At 48.1% G+C, this 18,457-nt stretch overlaps 1 protein-coding gene across 2 annotated transcripts in view; it reads left to right on the forward strand.

Annotated features, from left to right (window-relative positions):
• Positions 1-4,960: 4,960 nt before the first annotated feature.
• The window catches only part of PSKH1 (protein serine kinase H1), a 39,761-nt gene continuing 26,264 nt past the window's right edge, over positions 4,961-18,457 (forward strand). The window contains exons 1-3 of one of the 2 annotated variants that reach the window (XM_087740297.1): positions 4,961-5,018; positions 6,893-7,055; positions 8,176-9,207. In XM_087740297.1, the coding sequence (XP_087596423.1) occupies positions 8,263-9,207 (945 nt within the window). In that variant the 5' untranslated portion in view covers positions 4,961-5,018; positions 6,893-7,055; positions 8,176-8,262. Of the gene's footprint in view, positions 5,019-5,202; positions 5,652-6,892; positions 7,056-8,175; positions 9,208-18,457 lie in introns of those variants that run through there. The other variant, XM_087740298.1, reaches the window with a different exon arrangement.

Here is an 18,457-nt window from a genome sequence, read left to right on the forward strand (position 1 = left end):
ACCCACCAAACACTCTGGGCGTTTGATCCTGCACGCAGAAAGACATGCCGCACATGTCCTGTGCCCTGGAAGACGTCACTGCACGTGTCCCACACCCTTGGCTATGTCACCACGTGTCCTGTGCACCAGCGCATGTCACCACCCATGGCCCGCCCCCTTGGCTGTGCTACCACACATGTCCTGCAGCTGGAAGGTGTCACCATATGTGACACCAGAGTATGTCACCGCACAGCCTGCAGGCACTGATGGTTCCAGGGAGTCGGGGCTGGGATTTGGGGATGCCAGGCTAGGATGGGCCTGTGGGTCACCTCTGCTTGGTGACACCCCATGGCGCAAGGGTCCATAGCAGAGCACTGCCCTAAGCCCACTGTCACCGTGTCACCCCTAGTCCTCCTGCAAGGAGGTGCCTGTAAGGCCGGGAATGGCAGCATGATAGCAAGGATGGGCATGCCAACCCTGGGGAAAGCTCTCCGGGTGCTCCAAAATCGGGACAAGCAGCCAGTGTCCATCCTCCTGTTGGGTTCTAGGGTTCAGGACAGTCCTGCAGCCATGTCCCTCTGTGGGAAGGGACAACATCCTCGTTCTTGCCCCTAAAACTGGACAGCTGGCTCCCTACACACTGGCCAGCATCTTAAAGCAACTGCCCAGGCTGAAACCCGTGGTCGCTGGACGGGGGGGTCAGGGACCGGTGGCCCCCAGCACTGGGCACCTCTGAGCACCCGGCATGCTGTGAAAACACATCGCTCCGGTTATGAAACTCCAGCGACCTACTTTACACTCCCCGCTTTTGTTCTTAATTCCCAGATATGGCCGCTCTCCAGATTTTGCCCATCAAGGCAAATTAATTGGAGTAGATCCTAATTTGCTCTCTGCTGTTCTTTGGGCAGCAGATTAAATGCTCTGCAGACATTATCTCCCTCTCTTTTCTAAGAGACAAACCTGAATTATTAAAAAAAAAAAAAAAAAAGAAAAGGGGATAAAGGAAGGCCGAGTTAGGTTGAGTTGATGTCTGAATTCACTTTTTGTAATCGCAGAAGGGGCCAGGGACGCCCTCGTGTCCCCAGGCAGCTGGAACCAGATGGTGACACTATTCTGGGCAGCTGTGTGAGCGGGATGGCACACGTGGCACGGTGACACGAGGGCCAACCTCCCGGCCACGCCACCCGCTGCCTCCGCCACGCGATGGATGAATCCTCCATTCCTTTGCCCAGGGAAATTACTCCTGGCGAAGGTGCCGGCTGGGGAACGACTCCTCGTCTGTGGGAATGCACTTGGGTTTCTCCAACAGGATGGGCTGAAGCTGTGCCGGGGCCGCCAGTGGAGATGGGACAGCTCCTTGCTCTCGCACAGTCCCCAATGCCACCATCCCAATCTGGTGTCCCAGTGGAGGAGCACACCCGGGCACCAGCCTTGCCGGGCAGAGCTGCCTCCAGCATCACTGGCACCCCAGTGTGCCGGGGCAGGGGGAGCGTCGGGAGCTGTGTGTAGCCTGGAGGACATTGTGTCACAGGGCTGGCCGCTGTCCGAGCTCGCGCAGGGACTTCTGCTGAGCCAAATGTCCAACTTTCCATAAGGAAATGCCAAAAGGCAACCTCAGTCCCCACAGATTGGATGCAGCAGGAACGGCTGAGCCGGAGTCACCTCTACCGCTGGGGCCGCACTCAGCCCCCAGCCTGCACCCTGTCTGCGCTCAGCTTTGGTTTTTTTTTTTTTCTCCAGAGAGGCATATGGAAAGTTGGATTTCTTTTTTAAGCAGCTTTAATTGAACATCCTCCCTCTCCGACCTCTGCTTATCCTTGCCAGGACAACCTTGAGCTCCGGCCTGGCATGGCCGCTGAGGCATGGGCTCACCGCCACATGGGGCTAGGATGTGGCTCAAAGGAAATCCAGGTTTCCCGCTTTGCCACGTGTGCATTCGATGGCAGGTGAGGGACCCCGTTCTCCTCCTCTTCTGGCTTCCTATGGCCCAGCACAGGAGGAAGCCCCAGGCTCCCCACATTGCCCCATGCCCTGTGGATGTGCAGCAATGTCCCAGGCAGCTTGGGGGTGTGGGGGATGCTGGAGGTGGTGTTGGCCGTTTCCGTCCCTCCACAGGAAACTACAGCTTATTGCACCCCAGTGAGATGCCAGATTCGGATGGCAGTGCTGCAGGCAGGTGTTGGATGCAAAGGGAGCTCCGGAGGGCTCTCATCAGAGCTCCTGCTTCCAAGCAGAGTTTGCCTCCAGGGGAGCTGTGCATCTCCAAGGAGGGAGGATTCTCCACCTCTCTGAGTACCCAGTGGTCCCAGCCTGCCTTTAGCAGCTTCCACAGGAGAACGGGAGATGCAAAACCCTAAGGGGAACCCATCCTTGCAGAGGGATGGTGGTTGCCAGGAGGGAGCAGCCAGGCTGCGGAGCCACCTGTGCTGCTGCTTCTGTAGAGATCCCTGCCTTGATGGGCTGAATCCTTCCCACAGTGCTGGAGGCAGGCTGTGGGTCCTGGGGGGGTGAGAGCTGGCAGAGGATTTCTGAAGGGGCAAGCAAAGAGGAGCAGGGTGAGGCTCCTCTCTCAGGAGAGCAACATCTTGGAAGGGAGGAGGCAGAACCAGGTGAAAGTCAATGAAGAAACAAGACGACAGCCCGTTGACAGCAGGGTGAGAGGCTGCAGAGCCTCCCTGGCACTCGGAGCTTTGCAGCCTGCAGCCAGCACCCACGGTGGCAAGATGCTTACCCTGGTCATGAAGCATTTCTTGCTGGAGAAATGACTCTAGACTGAATAACAGGTTTCAGAGATCAACTGACACTGACCCCAAACCCAAACTGGGTGCCCAAACCAGCAGGCAGTGGATCACATAGCTGAAAGGAGGGTTCTCTGAGATCCCTGCCTGCTCTCAAGCTCCGTCACAGGTTTCACACTTCCCCCAGACCTTCTGCAGCGAGCTATGGGCCCTTCCCGGCCTCGTCCCTGGGTAGTTTGCTGGGCGGATACGTTGGCTTCGCGTGGATGTCTGGTGTGACGCTCTCTTGGCTCCGGTGGGTCTCGGAGCACTACCACAGCATAAATAATACAAGAGAGAGCCACTCTGATTGAAGTTCTCAGAATTCCATGGTTCTGGCCCAAGAGTTCAATATGTGTTGGCTCTTTGACATTTTTGCGCTGACAATTAGCAGTGGTGATGGACCTGTAGCTGCCTTGTTTGATGTTCTCATGAGCTGGGCAGGAAACAAAGCTGTGAGGAAGTGACTAATGGAAGATGCAAAACCCTGAGGGAAACCCATCCTTCAGGAGCAGCTATCCCTGTCTGAGCAGCTGTGGCCAAGGTGAGGCAGCCCACTGCTGTACACCCATCTGTTGCAGCCGGGCTGACAAGGAGAGATGCACGCTTTTTAATTTGCTGGTGGCACCAAGCTGGGATGACCTTGAGAAACAGCCTAAAATAACAGGATCAGCTTTAATAGGGACACATGCAAGGTTTTACATGTTGGGCACAGGCTAAGCCACCTCCCAGAGACAGTGCGGGGGACGTGTGGCTGTGGAAATATCTCCAGAAAGAAAATGGGGGGTTACAGGGCTGAAAATGTACCAGCAGCACCATTACTGTGTGGGACAACAAGAACCGGATAATTTTGCTTGCAGGAAACTGTACAACTCACCTGATCTGCTGAGTACAGCCCAAGCAGCCCCATCTCAGACCTGTCACACATCTCCGTACCTTATCTGGAATTACATGGGAAAGAAGCTGATGACAATAGCATGCATCAGCAGGTATAACTTTTATTACGGTATGACTTACTAAGCATTTTAAACAGCCAAAGAGCCCAGGAGTGTTAAAATAAAACCAGCTATTTTTAAAAGCATGGTAGGAGTGCGAAAATAGCCCCTCTCCACCCAAGCCGCATCTGGAATGACGTGACAGCCAGGCTGGAAAACAAGCCCAACAGTGTCGCGTTTGTATCTTCCCCAGAGAAAGAAGCGCCGTCAGCATCTCTGCAAGAAGGTGTCATCCCTCGTCCCGCTGCTTTCAGGTCATCTAGGGCTGAAACGTGGAGTGTTTGGTTTAAGGATGGGGAAAGGGTATGAGGAAGAAAGTCCACCAGCAGTTACCAAGCAAGCTTTGCGGGTTTTGTGGCACTTACTAGCTGGGGAAAAGAAAGGAGAAAGGACTGTGCCTCATTATTCTGTTGTGCACAAGAGCTAGCCCACAGGGACCCGGTTTTCCCTGCCAAGGAAAAGGGCCGATGCTTCCGGGCGATTTTCTTGCAAAGGGAGTGTTTTTCCAGAGCCCCGCAGCCCAGCGGGGAGCCCTCGGAGCCGCTCAGTGGGAGCAGCACTCCCAGGCGCCGCTGGGGATCGGTTTGGGCTGGGTTTGGCTCTAAAAAGGAGGCGAGGGTTTCTCCCTCCTCGGGCAGCGGGTCACCATGGCCGCCCCTCGGAGGCAGGAGCCTGCGGAACGGGAACACCGTGCCTGGCAGGGGGCCTCCTGCTCAGCCCGTGGGGCTGAGGGGGTCCTGGGACACACAGAGGCTGAGGGGGCTCTTGGGCCCTGTGGGGCTGAGGGGGGTCCCAGGGCCTCTGGGGCTTCCTGGGGCCCATGGAGCTGAGGGGAATCCAGGGGCCTGTGGGGCTGAGAGGATCCTGGAGCCCCTGGGGCTGAGGTGGGGCCGGCCCTGTGGTGCTGAGGGGAATCCAGGGGCCTGTGGGGCTGAGGGGATCCCGGAGCCCCTGGGGCTGAGGGGGTCCCGGGGCCCGTGGGCCTGAGGGGGTCCCGGGGCCGGTGGGGGCTGAGGGCGTCCGGAGGCGGGGCGGGCCCCGGGGCGGGTGTTCCCGGCGACCCCGGCAGGGGGCGGTAGAACGCGGGACGGCGGAATCGCACCGCCTCCCCACCCCGCCGCGGCCCCGCCCACCACCTCGGCCCCGCCCACCACCGCCGCCTCCGCCAATCGCCGGGCGCGGTGTCCCCGCCCCCCCGTCGGGCGTCTCCGGCGCTCGGGGATGACGTCAGGAGGCGGCGCCGAGCCGCGGGCCGGAGCGGGTCCAGGTGAGTGCGGGACCGGCCGCCGCCCGGGGCAGCCCGCTCCGCTCCGTCGGGGCTGGGCGGGGCGGGGCGGGCAGGGCAGGGCAGGGCAGCCCCGCCCCGCCCCGCCCCGCCCCGCCCCGCCTCGCCTCGCCTCGCCTCGCCCCGTCCCGTCCCGTCCCGTCCCGTCCCGTCTCCGGCTGTCCCTCCCTCCTTCTTCCTCCCGGGGCGTTGGCGGCTCGGCCCCGCGGCCTCAGCCCTGCCTCTGCCCTGGGCCGCGGGCACGGGCGGGCCGGGCCGGGCCGGGCCGGGGAGTGAGGCCCTCACCGCCTTCCGGAGCGTCCTGTCCCCTCGCCGGGCCGGGCTGGGTGCGGTGCTTCCCTGGCCTGCAGGACGAGCTACCGGCACTGGCCCGGCCCTGGGTCCTCTCCCTGGAAGGGATGGGGGGAAACGGTCTAGTTCGGGTTAAGTTATGAAAAACAATCAGAGTTTTGGAAATCCCGGGTGGTTCGACCGATTCTGGCTTGCCAGCGGCTCTGGTGCGGCCGCCTGGAGTGCCGCAGCAGCCCCAGCCCCGGGTTTCCCCTCAGAAACCCGCCGAAGGCTCACACTGCCAGCCAAGCGACTGGTAATGCCAGGCTTATGTCAGGCAATAAGGTACACTTTAAAATTTATTAGTAAAACCTTTAGGTAAGGTGCTTTCAGGCCTTTTTTCCCCATTATGCTCTGTTGGCATAGGTGTGATTTGAAGGTTGCTGTGTATGGGCATTTCTTATGCAGTTAAGAGCTCATCTCTTCAAATTTCCTTACTGGCATCTTGTAGAAAAGCAAAATTAAATAGCTTCAAGTCATGAGATATTTAATTAGTGGTAGAAGGGTTGCTAGGCCTCGGGTGGGTTAGTGAAGTGGCTGACACCCCTCATGCACAGGAACACCCTCAGGTATGAAACCACTCAGGCCCTGATATTTTCAGAGAGGTGGAGGAGGCTCCTGAATCAGCAGGAGCTGAGGTGTTGCCCTGTGGAGCTGTGGGGTGCAACGGGCTGGCTGTCCAAGGAGAGGAGTGGGCAGGAGTTGAAGTGCAAACCCAGTGTTCCTTCTCGCCACTTACGACCGCAGCTCAGGCCTGTGCTGTCCTCTCAAATAGTTTGGCACCTGCTGAGTATGTGATTTCCTGCTCAGAGGGGACTTGTAATGCTTCATTTCTCTAATGCGTTAGTTTCTTCTCCCAGACACCTGGTGATTATTACACAGGAGCGTTTCCACCTGCACTGATGTGGAGTTAAGCGTTTTGTTGCTGGCCATGGCATGCAGCTTGGGTTCTGTAGGTTCCACTGTCGTGAGCCTTTACGTGTTTGAGGACGCATCCCTGACGTACTGTTAGTTGATGCCTGATCTCAGTTCATGTTATTAGCAGCGGTGGATTTATATACAATGTTTTCAAGCTCAGTGTTTGATCCTTCTCATTGGTTTTGTTTATGGGTGGGACGTTTTACACAAGTGCTTCTCTATGTGTGGAATTACTCTGTAATGACCTTGTTTGTGAATGCTCTCATTCCATTTATCTGTTAACCTTAGTATGCTTTAATAATGCTGAGAAAAACTGTCTGTGTGAGGCATTATTCAGGAACAGCTATGGTATTTCATTTATTTTTTGGCATGGTACTTTAATCTTGAGGGACACCTAATTACAGGACAGCCCTTGGTGACATTCAAATGTCAGTTAAGCTTTCTGTGAAGTTGTTTTTTATTTTTACTGCTTGCACCCTTGTATAGGCATGTTTGTGCATGGTTGGTGTGCTTGACGTCACGGTGCTGCCAGAAGGTCTTATGTGAGAAATTACTTTGGTGCCTGATTTTAAAATTGAATCTTAACTAGTGCCTTGTTTTCTTTCCAGGTTGGAGGTAGAGCCTAAACTTCTTCTGGGTGTCCCTCTAAAACATTTCTTGTTTCTCCATGTAATTCTCCTGATGGAAGACCAACCGGGATTCCCTTTTTGCTGTTCGTGCTGAATAGTTGCTTGGACAGGTGGTGAATGAGTGAAGATAAGCTCCGTGATGGTAAGGTGTATGACTGCATTTCAAGGCTAACTGCTTTTCTGTAGCCTTCTGTGAAGGCTCAGGCACTGTATTGATGGGCTCTGAGCCAAAGAGTAGAAATTTAAAACTGCTCAGCTAACTGCTGGAACGCATACAGGCAGTTTATCCATCTCCTGACCAGTCATATTGTTTTAATCAGCACCTAAGGACATGCTGAAGTGCAGCTGATTTGGTTCTGCTGGGATATAGTGTGATGAGCAAGAGCTCCCTTTGCTCTAGTCTGGAGCAGCTGGTAGAAATTCTACTTCCTACACCCAGCTCCATATGGAAAAACAGAAGTGCTACTTGGTACCTGAAGATGCAAAAGAAACCAAAGCTGAGTCAGGACGTTAAAAGATGTCAAAGCCCACCTTGATTTCTTAGGGTTTGGAGGGTGAGGGAATTGCCAGCTAAAAGCTGCTCTGGTTAAATGAGGGCTGCCTTTTTGCAGGGAATGCAGAAACTGCATCTTAAAAACAGCCTGCCTCTGTCTCTATAATCCCTGCCTCCTGCACATTTTCATTGATCCCCAGGAGCAAAGTAGTGAGATGTTTAAGACACCAGTACCAGTTAAATATAAAGAAAATCTTAGGAAAATTTGTTAAGTGAACAAGTTGCTGAGATACTTTGTGGAGTTTCTAGTGAGAAGTTTCAAGACTGTAAGATTTGGAGTGGCTGCTGTCTTATGAAGTTGAGCAGATGAAACAAAATTAAGGAAAATGCTCAACTCTTTCCTTAATTTGATTTTTATTAAGCGATTGACGCTGGACAAGAAGACCTCCAGGGTCTTCCAACCTCAGGTGTTTTATGACTCTGTGATTCAGTGCTCAGCTGGGAGCATTAACCTGCTTAATAAAAAGAGGTACTGTGTAGTTTCCTCAGACATCTGTTCTGACTGACTTTTTTTTATAGGCACTGTCTTCACTAGCTTGTTGATGAAAGCGGCGAAGCACTGCACATGCTCTGTACAGTGAAAATCCCATACTCTTAATTTGCAGTAGCATGGCTCCATTGAGACGTGAACCACTTGCATTTTTTTCCCTGTTTGAAACTTTCCTACCTTGATTCCTGTTTATCTGTTTCTTTTCATTCTTTTCCTGAGGTTCAAATGTGGGAATTGCCCCGGATGTGGTTGCTGCTGACGCTGCCCTGGGAAAATGCCTTGACAGGGAATTAACGCCATTCAGTGATGGGCTGTGGGACAAGCAAAGTGCTTCCCGAGCCCCCCAAAGATGTGCAGCTAGACCTGGTTAAAAAAGTCGAACCTTACACAGGCCACAATGACGTATACAAGCATTTCATCAAAGATGACTGTGGGACTGTCATCAAAGCTGGCTCTCCCTCACCTCCGCGTCACGCTAACCCGTACCCTGGGAACCACCTGCCTGTCCACATGGACCAGCCCGAACCCCGCAAGAACAAAGTGGCTAAATACCGCGCCAAATTTGACCCCAGAGTGACAGCCAAGTATGACATTAAAGCCCTGATTGGGAGGGGGAGTTTTAGCCGCGTTGTACGGGTGGAACACAAGGCTACCAAGCAGCCCTATGCAATTAAGATGATAGAGACCAAATACCGGGAGGGGAGGGAAGTGTGCGAGTCGGAGCTTAGTGTACTACGGCGGGTTCGGCACACCAATATCATCCAGCTTATTGAGGTGTTTGAGACCCAGGACCGTGTGTACATGGTGATGGAACTGGCAACTGGAGGAGAACTGTTTGATCGCATCATCGCTAAAGGTTCCTTCACTGAGAGAGATGCTACGCGTGTGCTGCAGATGGTATTGGATGGTGTGAAGTACTTGCATACTCTGGGTATCACGCACCGGGACTTAAAACCAGAGAATCTGTTGTACTACCATCCAGGAACAGATTCCAAAATCATGATTACGGACTTTGGACTGGCAAGTGCTCGGAAGAAGGGAGATGACTGCCTGATGAAAACCACATGTGGGACCCCAGAGTACATTGCTCCTGAGATCCTGGTCAGGAAACCGTACACAAACTCTGTGGACATGTGGGCACTGGGTGTTATCTCGTACATTCTCCTGAGTGGCACTATGCCCTTTGAAGATGACAACCGCACCCGCTTATATCGGCAGATCCTGAAAGGAAAATACAGTTACTCAGGCGAGGTGAGTGTAGCAGGGGTTACAGTGAGGGGAAGTCAAACAAACAGCTCTCCGTACGTGGGTCTTTGTGATGACCAGAAGCTGGCTGTCATGTGCAGGGTGGTAACAATACCTGGGTTAAAAATATCCATGATTCTGGCTTTTAAAATCCTTTTCTGTTTTCTGTCTGCTTTCCAAAACTGCTTCCAGTGCAGCATAGTGAGCTCCTTTAAAAAATGTGTGTATAAAGAAAGAGAGATCTCTTCCTGTAGAACAGAACTGGGATGTTTGTGGGTTTCTACCTGGGGAGACCTCAGCTGTGGTAAGCTGCTCCTTGATGCTTCACTGTTGAAACTCATGCCAGGGTGAGCGTTTGAAATGTAGTGTGTACACACCTAGTCTGGTTTCTGATACAAATCCAAGTGTAGTCTGAAAAATACCTTTGCTGAAAGATAAGGTTATAGCAGACAAAGGGGCACTTACTGCTTAGATCTGGAGATGTGAGCATTTCTGAAATGGATCTGCATTGTCTCATGAGCTTAGTATGTGACGAAATTGAGGGTTTAAGGATAGTTTTCTTAGATAACTATGGAAAGACGAACCTTGAGGGATAGATTTTAGGCAGAAGATGGGTACCCCTGCCCTCCCAGAGTCCCATCACTGCGCAATAGCCGGGTGCCAGACTGACCCAGCTCCTGCCAACTTGCTCCTAGTGAAGGTGGGACATCTCGATTACCAGCCAGCTGCTCTACTAGCACGATTGCCAAGTGTAGGTGTAACCTCACTAAGAATCATGCTTATAGAAAGTGGGGGTATCCAAATTTGCAAGTTGCATTTCTGCCTATATTCCTCACTGGAAATATTAAAAAACTGAAGCTTTTATAACCTCTTCCTCTCTTGTAAGAGAGTGTTTAGATTCCTGAATGCCATGACTTTGTGAGATGAAGCCCACTGGGAAAGTGTTAGAGTGGCCAAGTTTATGATTCTGAAATGACAGTAAAATAACTGTCAAAAAACCCAGAATAAATTAATGATTGTTCTTGTATTTTTTAGGTGTGACAGGTATGTTGGCATTTTAATGATGGATGAAAGGAATCTAACATGTTAAGTTTTTAAGTATATTAAGCTGCTTTAGGATTGTGTTTAAAAAAAAACCAAAACCCAACAAAATCACTCTCTGAAGGGTTTTCAGAGGCATCAGTAAGTCTTTTATACTTTAAAGCTGTCAGGCCAGGTTGTGTTAATAGTCGGAATATCAAAGTTAAATGAAGCTGAGGAATACTGGCATTCGCATAGGAGATCACTGAGGAGAGCCCAGATTTGACACCTTTGTGGATCTTGTTAGTTCTTCCCATGAGCGCTCCTCAGAAAGTCCCTGGTATGCAGAGGAGACGCGAAAGTGAGGAGTCATAAACCCCCAAATTTGGCACTTTCTGGACCAAGTGTGTTACTTCCTTTAAAAACTGCAGTACTTGATTAGGTTCTTGCCAAAAGTATTCTATCAGCTGCTTCCTTGAACTCCAAGCTTCAGCTGACTTTGGTAGCCTTTGCTGCTTTTGTTAATTTGCTGTGTTAATATAATAATTTGTTAACCAGTTGCAGAGTTTTAAGAATGCAATCGAGTTATCCTAATGCAGAAAGAGATTACTAGCCGCATGTAACATCTGCAGGGCCACACTGAAAGGCAAAGTCCTAGTTTACCTTATAACCAGTGGTAGTAGATATGATAAATGATTTTTCTCATGTGAAAAGGCCAGTTTGCTCTGATCTTTGTTGTGTAGCGGAACTCATTTCAAGTGCATGCACCTCCTTGTAGTTGCTCATTCAAGCAGTCGGTTGGTGCTGGTTTGGCTCAGCCTGGATGTTGGCCTCTAGACAGCAGACTTTGGAGCTTTCTAGATTCCTTGGCTAAACTCAAGTTTGGTCCTTTTTAGCTCACTCCATTGTGTTCATCTTGGCCATTCATTTTTCTCCTCTCCTTCCAGTTCTTTTATTTTGAAGAAGCAGTGTGGTGGGTTGTTTTTTGGTGAAAGTTCTCCCTTTTTTTTTTTTTTCTGGATTCCCTAGTTCTGTGTCGGCCCCATGCTTCAAGGTGCCAGAAGGTCAGTGAGACCGTTGATGCTGAATTTTCTTCTTCCCGTTGGGGACCTGTTTTTATTCTTAATCTCGCTAACATGTTGTGATAATGAGTTCCATAGTTTATTTAAAAAACACATGGAAAGGCTGTTCCCTTCTCTTAGGTTTTATTTGCCTCTGTTCATTTAACTGGTATTTTTCTATGTACATCTCCTTAATCCCCTTTGAGAAACTAGTGAGTAACTTTTCTATGTCCACCTGTCAGTTATCTTTATATTTCTTTAGGTTCCTTCTTTTTTTGAGGCTGAAGAGCCAATTATGTTTAGTGTCTCCTATGGAATATATTCCATAGATCTGATTTTTGCTTTTACCCTTCTCTAGGCTACTTGTAATCTTTGAGACGGGGTAATACGTGAGCATCGTGGCTTTGTGTCATGGCATAGAAAGGCCTCTCTGGTTGTTCACTACTTCTTCCCAGTAGGGTTTCTGATACTATATTTCTTTCTTAGACACTTCTGAGTGTTTGGCTGATGATATAGAGAGTGGTCCACTGTGACTTCAAGAGGTTTCCTGAGTGTTAATAGCTGATGGTGTCTACGTAATTTGGTGCATTCCCTCCAATGCCTCCACCCCTCAGTGCATGAGCTTGTGTTTAGTGACATGGAATTTTGTGACTGTCATTCAATTTTGTTACTTGCTATTTTTACCTTTTTGCAGATTTTTTTAAGTAAGTTTAGCATGCTATCCAGGACAGGTTCTGCCCATTACTGTGAAATGTGGTAATTCTGGAGTCTTAGAAGCAAGTGGTAGGATACAGGTTTGACACCTGATAAATGATGCTGATGATACTGAGCTGTTGAGGTTAAAAACAAAGCTGAGGCATGATGCAGGAAGCAGTGAGAGACCGCATGATAAATTGGCTGATGTTCAGTGTGGACAAACTTGAACTGGTCCCATGGGAGGATGAGCAGTTTGAATTTTCTGTAAATGATGGTGGGCCCTGGAGGTGCTTCTTGCCCATGAGAAGAAACAATCTGAGGTTAAACACTTCTAAACATCTCGATACTCATGATCAAAAGCCAACTGATATTAGGAATTAGCGTTATTATTGCCGCTGTCCTTGCTGTGCCATGCCCATCATCCACCCATACTTGAATGTTGAGTGCAGTTCTGTTTCCCCCCGAAAAAAATACAGAATTAAAAAGCATATGAAGAAGGGCAGCCTGAATAATCAAAGGTATGGGCTGGCTTCCATTTGAAGAACGAGTGAAGAGACTAGGGCCCTTCCTCCAGAAAAATAAATGTTTGAGGGGGCCCTCTGACCAAACTCAGTACAGCCATAGGCAGAATAGGGAGAGTGAATAGAGAGCAACTGTTTTGAGTGTTCTCTGGGGTAGTTTAATTTGATGTCCTCTGGTCCTTGTACCAGAATGGAATTACTTTGAGAAATTTTGTGACTTCATTGCGACTAGGGCCACTGGATGCTTGCAGGCTGTGTACACAGAGGTAGCACATGTGCCACAGAGAGAGCATTAGACTATATATTTTGAAAGTGCCAGTGCACAAGCCTGAAGCATTTTACTTGTCCCACCACAAATTACATACTTTAGGAGGCTCTTACGGGTACTATGTGTGATATGAGTGGTTGTTTTGGAAAGCTGTAGATGTTTTACTGCTTGGAAAGCAAGTATGTGTCAGCCAATACCCTATATGTTTTGACCAGATGCTTTCTGTTCTTCCAGAGCCAGGGAAAATGGATGATTTAATTTACCAGTGTAATTAAGCCTATACTCCTAAATTGCAGGCGTGTTTGACTGTAGCCAGGTATTGGCAGGAGATGCAGTAACAGGCTGCCCACTTTGTGAGTAAATTCTAGGTGGAAACAAAGTGAGCCAGAGATTTAGAGGTATCTGGCTTGTTTCCCACAACCTTGCCAGCTTTCTTAAAGCCATCTTCTGGACTTCTAAATGCTTCCAAATTTCTGATGTTCAGAGAAAATTGCTCTTCTTTTTTGTGTTACACTGGAAGAAGTGGGAAGATGTCAGAAATGAGGCTGTTAAGTTCATCAGATGATGGAAATGGCAGGAGCCATAAGTCCTGGTTTATTTGGAACAAGAATTGGTGGAATACTGGACTGCGTTGCAGAACTGAGAGATGCAGAAGCAGGGATTTCAGGGGAACAACTGCTTTTCTTCTCTGTAATGTCAACTTTGAAGATGTGAAATGGAAGAGGAGACGTTAAAAGAAGCCTGCAAAGTAAAGTGCCCAGAGCTGACAGCTTGAGCTGTGCAGCTGAGACAGGTTTCAGCCAGGAAGGAGGGAGCTGTCTTCCGAACTGTATGGCCGTACCATGTCACACAGCAGCAGTGCCGTGAGTTTACTGAGAATCGGTGCCGAGTCCCACTTTTTGAAAGGTCTGGCCTCAAAACCTGGTCAGAGAGGACAAAGCTGTATTGAGAGAGGAATAAAAGCCAAGATGCACACTGACCTGAGAAGTAGCTCCATCTTCTTGCAAAACAAGTGAGCTCATGTCCAGATAACGTAATTGCTTTCTGACTGGGACCCTCTTACCACCCCTCTCTGGTTCCTGGAGTGTGAGGTCTGTTTGAAGAGACTATTAGCAGATCAATAGGAGATGTCTCCCATAATAGCTCATTCAGGTATTGCTGACATCACTGCTCTGATTATCTCTTGTATCTCCTTCTGTACTTTCTGAACTGCTTGGAGTAATGGGTAGGGTGAGGAATGAAGAAAAGCTGGCTTTGTAGCTTGGCATGCTTTTTTCTGAGCATCTCTGGGTAAGGGTTACGTGGGCTATTGAGACTCCATTTGATGTAGCTTGCTACAAAGTCATTCTCTTTCACTTGTTTTGTCAGACCTCACTAAAAAGAAAATTTGGCAATATTTTAATTGAAATCTTGGGGATAAAACTGATTTCTGGGGATCTCTTTGTAGCTTAAAAAGTTGACTGAGGAATAAAGCTGGAATTCCATTCACAGTTCCCTTTGAATTTGAAAGTGCAGAAATGAACATCAGACCATCATTATGCTGCTAAGACAGGCTTGCTCTGGTTCTGCTTCAAAGCTTGTCCTTCTCTTGAATACGGATACTTTTATGTTACTTTACGCACCTGGGAAACTTGCTGGAAGAAGTGGAAGATAATATATGTTGTGGATAAATTGGGAAACTGAGCTAGGGGTTGTTCTGGTTTTAGTATCTGATCCAGGCAAATAATTTCCCCTTGTAGTCTGTTTTCCTATTCATAAAACAGAGTCAGCTTTTTGTGGCATGTTCACTGTGTGGGAACATCTCTTAATCAGTTTAAAACCAAAAAGCTTGTTCTAAATAATGGTGCTAGTGGATACGTTGATAAATGTGATGTAAGGAGAGACATGTTTGATATATGAAGGAAGTTGGCGTTGCAAGTCTGTAGGAGCTCTGCAAGGGACTTAGCAGCCATGCAGCGAGATGATCTGGTTTTGTGTGGCTTGCTTAAATTTTCCAGTGGTGTTTTGTAAGTTCCTTACCAAAGGCTCTTGAAGGAACTTTGCAGCTGTAATGAGAAAAAGTGGCCTTTGCATGGATCAGCAACTTCCTGAAGATAAGCACAAAGTTGAAATACGTGGTCTGTTCCATGGGGAAGGAAAAAACAGTAACGTTTGAAGGATCTGTTCCCTTCTGCCCAAAAGTGATCAGGGCAAAGTTCACTAATGAAGCTGTGCAGTTGCTAATGATACAGAGTTCTTCAGATGGTGAAAACGAGGGCTGTGGGCTTCCTGGATGCAGGCTGCTGTGGACCTTAGAAGTTTGCCTGAGTTAAAAGAGCAACTGGACGAATTCATGGAAGATAGATCAATGGAGAGAATGATATTAAAAAGTCCTAAGTATGGATAAAGAGGTCCCTAAGCCACACATTTTTGAGGCTTGAGAGTATAGGGGTGCGTGTTAACTGCAACATAGGGAGTGTTTTTTTTTGGGCCCTCCCTCTGTATCTGCTGTCAGCTGATGTTGGAGACATCATACTGGACTGGCTAGATCTTTGATCTGGTAACCTTAGTCCTGTTAGAGGTGCCAGTCTTTCCTTGTGTCATTTCATCCCTCAGTTGGGGGCTTCATCCACTCCCAGGGGTTACTGAGCTGAGTAATAGGCAGCCTCCAGAGCAGATAGTGCTCTGAGGTTGTGCGTGCAGCATTTGGGGCACCTGCCTATGTGCTGGGGGTGTTCAGGGGTCCCATCAGACACTGATGGAGCAGGTACTGCATGTCTCATGTAGCTTTAGCTTGTGGTTTGGAGGTAGCGTTATTTCAACTGAGTCTGAAAATTGGAAATCAATCCCAAGGCCTGTCAACTCCCACAGGCTAATTTTACTTGCTATATAATACTCCTTTGGAAAGGCTTAGACATGTAAAAAGTGAGGGGAGTAAACATTTCCTATTAAATGGAAATGTTCTTGAACTCTTTCATTATGACCCATGCTGGAATTCCCCTGTAGGCAGGTGAAAAAGCAGGCAACATATACAAACTAAGTAGTAATAAAAAGTGCATTTTGCAGATGATAAAATTAGTTTTAAATTCCCCTTCTCCTGCAGAAATGTTTTGGGTTTGGTTTTTTTTATCCTTGGGAGAAATGAGTCTGTCTTGACATTATACATCTATAAAGGAAAATGTGGTGTGAATTGCATTCTGCTTGTGACTCTGCCTTTCTCTGTTTGGTGACTCATTCAGATCTGAAGCATGAACACGGCACCTATCTAGTCGTCCTGCCTGGCTGGCTTGCTCCATGGCGCCCTTAATATGATGGCTTAATTCTTTGACAGCTTCCCTTGCTAGTTAGTGTTGCTGTTTAGAGTTCTGCTTACTTACTTTCTTTGCACTCCCAGCAACATTCCAAGATGCTGTCTTCCCTGTTGCTTCAACTGTGAGATGTGCAAGGGTGACATCAATTTTGGGGATGGCTGCTAAAGCCCCATGTGTAAGTGTTTAAGCAGTTCTTTCTGATCCCATGAGCATGTGGTGCTTTTCCCCACTGGCTTCATGTGGAATATAAACCCTTCTGTAGTTTCAGAAACATGAGTGCCTTTCACGTGAAGGCGTGTTTAGAAACATGTCCCCTTCAAACCAAGGATTCTTGTGGGTCTTCACCAAAGTCTAATTTTTAAGGCTTGCTTATTCTTCATTTAAAAATTGGCTTTTCCTCTCTATCTAAACAGCAAACCCTTCAGCCAGGCTCTCATTTTAAGTTTGAACCTTTGCAGCATTCTCTTCTCCTAACTTGACAAGTACATTCTTGCTCTGTTCTCACACATGCAGATCTCTGCTGTACATTTTTTGTATAGCTTGTTTCCTTGGCCATGTCCACCCAGATTATTTCTTCTCCATTTCTTTATTTTGATTACCTAGGCTCCTTTGCAACCTAGGTTCACCTGGTCTGTGGCTGCTTGTTAGCAAAGATTGTAATGCTTGTGGTCCATTAGTCTGTCCCTGCAATGGATGGCACCTTCCTAGGGTAACCAATAAGACCGATGACTTGTTCATATACATGGGCTTCAGGTGGTTATAATATGGAAAAATAACTAAGATGCACATAAAAGTAATGTAAGTAACAATTTTTTAGTATATTTGTGGTGATGGCACCTTTTGAAGTTTTGTCAAGTCAAATAAAGAGCACCTATTTCTAAATCTAGATGCCATTATTTGTGATAACTTTATGAAGAAATTGATGACATTAATGAATTTGTTCTGCTTTTTATTTTGCAACTCACTGGCAAGTTCCAGTTGAGACAGCATCAACAAACAGTTGGTCTGGCTTCCTGCAGTACAGTGTTGCAATGCATACCACTGAACTTAAAATTATAGGAAGGTTCAGGCACAAAGTGACCTCAGGAAGTCTCTGGTCCAAACCCCTGTTCAGAGCAGGGCTACATTTAAAGCTAGATGAGGTTGCATAGCACCTTGTTCACTCGAGCCTTGAAAGTTTACAAGGATGGAGATGTCACCACCTTTCTGGGCCCTGTCCCGGGGCTGCCCCAGTCTTGTGGGAACCATGTTTTTTCTTTACATCCAGATGGAATGGTTGCAGCTTGATAGTCACCACTTGCCTTTTCACTGAGCATCTCCGAGACATCTGGTGTGGTGTCACCTTCTCTGTAACTGCCCTGACAGTACTGGCAGATGCAGTTGGATCCTGTTTCTCCAGCTAGTTGAGGTCCTTCTGGATGGCAGTCCTGCCCTCCTGCATAACAACAACAACTCCAAGTCTTGGTCAAAAGCAACCAAGAAGCAAGTACTAAAAATTTTAATGGTAAAGAGAGATTAGCAGCTCAAATGGCTTCAGAGCAGAACCAAAGGAGAGGCTTGACGTACAGATTGTATGTGCATAGCATTTCTTTTTTCTCTTTTTGAGAATTCAGCATCTTAACAATCATCTGCCCTAGCTTGGAGTTGAAAGTGCCGCGTTAAATGCAGATATTGAGTATACTCTGCAAATATTGCTATGGATAGATTCAGGCTGGAAGAATGCACTTAATTAGATGAAAAACAAGTTACCCTAGTAGAAGATGAGTGGAGTAGTGTGAATGGTGTTCCCGTGATGACTAACTCTGTCCATGTAAGTAAAGAAACGAAACACTTTGTCCCCAAACAGTTTACCCTGCCTGCAGGTGATAACAGAAGCAGGAAGAATGAAGAGTGCTGGCAGTGCATTAGCAACCAAACTGTGTGCCTGTGCTATTAGCTGCTACCTGACAGAGAGCAAGATAAAAATACAAAAAGCAGTTTCAGACCAGCTGATGCATGCTTCCAGGATGAGTTTTTACCCCAAGTACATCGGTACATCTGAAAAACCCAAAATAATCCATCTTTTGTTGTTTTGATGACAAAAAGTATAGCCACTTTAGAAAAAAATACTAATTTAGAAAAAATCAAGTGTTTCATAATGTATTAGCTTTATTTTCTATTTTATGCTTTGTTTGCCCCAGAAATTTGTCCAGTTTTTTCCTGCAGTTCATAACTATAGCTTTGGTATATATCATAAAGCTTTGTGTAATATGTTATATGATAATTAAATTGGTTATAGGGTAGCAACAGCCTTGAAAGGGGGAAAACTCTCCCTCTGGTGATTTCCTCCTAGTACATCTTCTGTTTAAGATGGGCAGTAAGGCAGCCTGGCTTCCCTGACTTTGGACTAGAGTATGTCTT

Source organism: Nipponia nippon, unplaced genomic scaffold, assembly GCF_047370975.1.
Source record: "Nipponia nippon isolate SJK-2023a ecotype South Korea unplaced genomic scaffold, ASM4737097v1 scaffold_7, whole genome shotgun sequence".
Classification (NCBI taxonomy): Eukaryota; Metazoa; Chordata; class Aves; order Pelecaniformes; family Threskiornithidae; genus Nipponia; species Nipponia nippon.